The 929-nt window shown below is 41.0% G+C and overlaps 1 protein-coding gene across 1 annotated transcript; it reads left to right on the forward strand.

Moving 5' to 3' along the window:
- The first annotated feature begins 240 nt into the window (after positions 1-240).
- On the forward strand, positions 241-693 carry LOC149188428 (uncharacterized). Its single transcript, XM_089409952.1, has one exon. The coding sequence runs from the start codon at positions 241-243 to the stop codon at positions 691-693; it is 453 nt and encodes a 150-aa protein (XP_089266078.1).
- The last annotated feature ends 236 nt before the right edge of the window (positions 694-929 follow it).

Here is a 929-nt window from a genome sequence, read left to right on the forward strand (position 1 = left end):
AACCTGAGATCGAATCCAAAAAAGAGGATTCTCAGGCCCAACAAGATGTTGACTCTGCTACCAAGATGAAGAAGACCATGAACACCTCCTAAATGGTTGCAGAATTACCAATTCCAATGGGATAAGACTAAAGATCTATTTTCAACAACTAAATGAAATCCACAGGATATCATACAAACTCTATGTAATTGGGGAGAAGGAAAGTTTAGAATCTCGGTGGTAAGAAGAGCCTGGAACATGATGGCAGGTTTCAATGTGTGGAATATTTGGAAAGAGAGAAATGGAAGAATTTTCCAGGGGAAAATATCAAATCCGGAAGAAGTTTGGCAAAGGACCCTGAGACAAATCAGGGAATCAATCCTTGCAGAAATTTGGACAGAGGAAGATTGGAAGACCTCTGAGGAAGAAGCAGAAATCCTAAAAAGGCTGAACCTGGAACAAGGGATGGTCTTTCAACAAAAAACAAAGCAACAACAACCTATCGCTGGCCAAAGTCTTGTAGTCTTTCGAAGGCCACAGGAAGGGTTTATCAAGCTTAATTTTGACGGAGCGGATAAGGGGAATCTAGGTCCAGCAGGATATGGAGGAATCTTTAGAAACAGACAAGGAGAGGTAGAATGGATCTATGCAGAACATGGAGGAACAATGAGTAATAACGAAGCGGAATTTATGACAGCTTACCAGGGCCTCTAAATTGCTACAAGAAACAGATATAGGAAGATAGAGATCGAAGGCGATTCAGCCCTGGTAATAACCACCATTAGAAAATTAATACAAGGGAAAAAATGGGAGCAGTTTGTCAAAAGTTGGAGAACAGTGAGCATAGTCCAAGAAATTGAGGAAACATTGAAAGATATTGAATACAAGATCACCTCGCATGTCAGGAGAGAAGGAAATAAGCCTATGGATTGCTTGGCCAGTTGGGGAAG

The sequence above is a fragment of the Pinus tabuliformis genome, chromosome 3_1, assembly GCF_031772625.1.
Source record: "Pinus tabuliformis cultivar Carrire ecotype Pingquan chromosome 3_1, CPIR1, whole genome shotgun sequence".
NCBI classification, from domain to species: Eukaryota; Viridiplantae; Streptophyta; class Pinopsida; order Pinales; family Pinaceae; genus Pinus; species Pinus tabuliformis.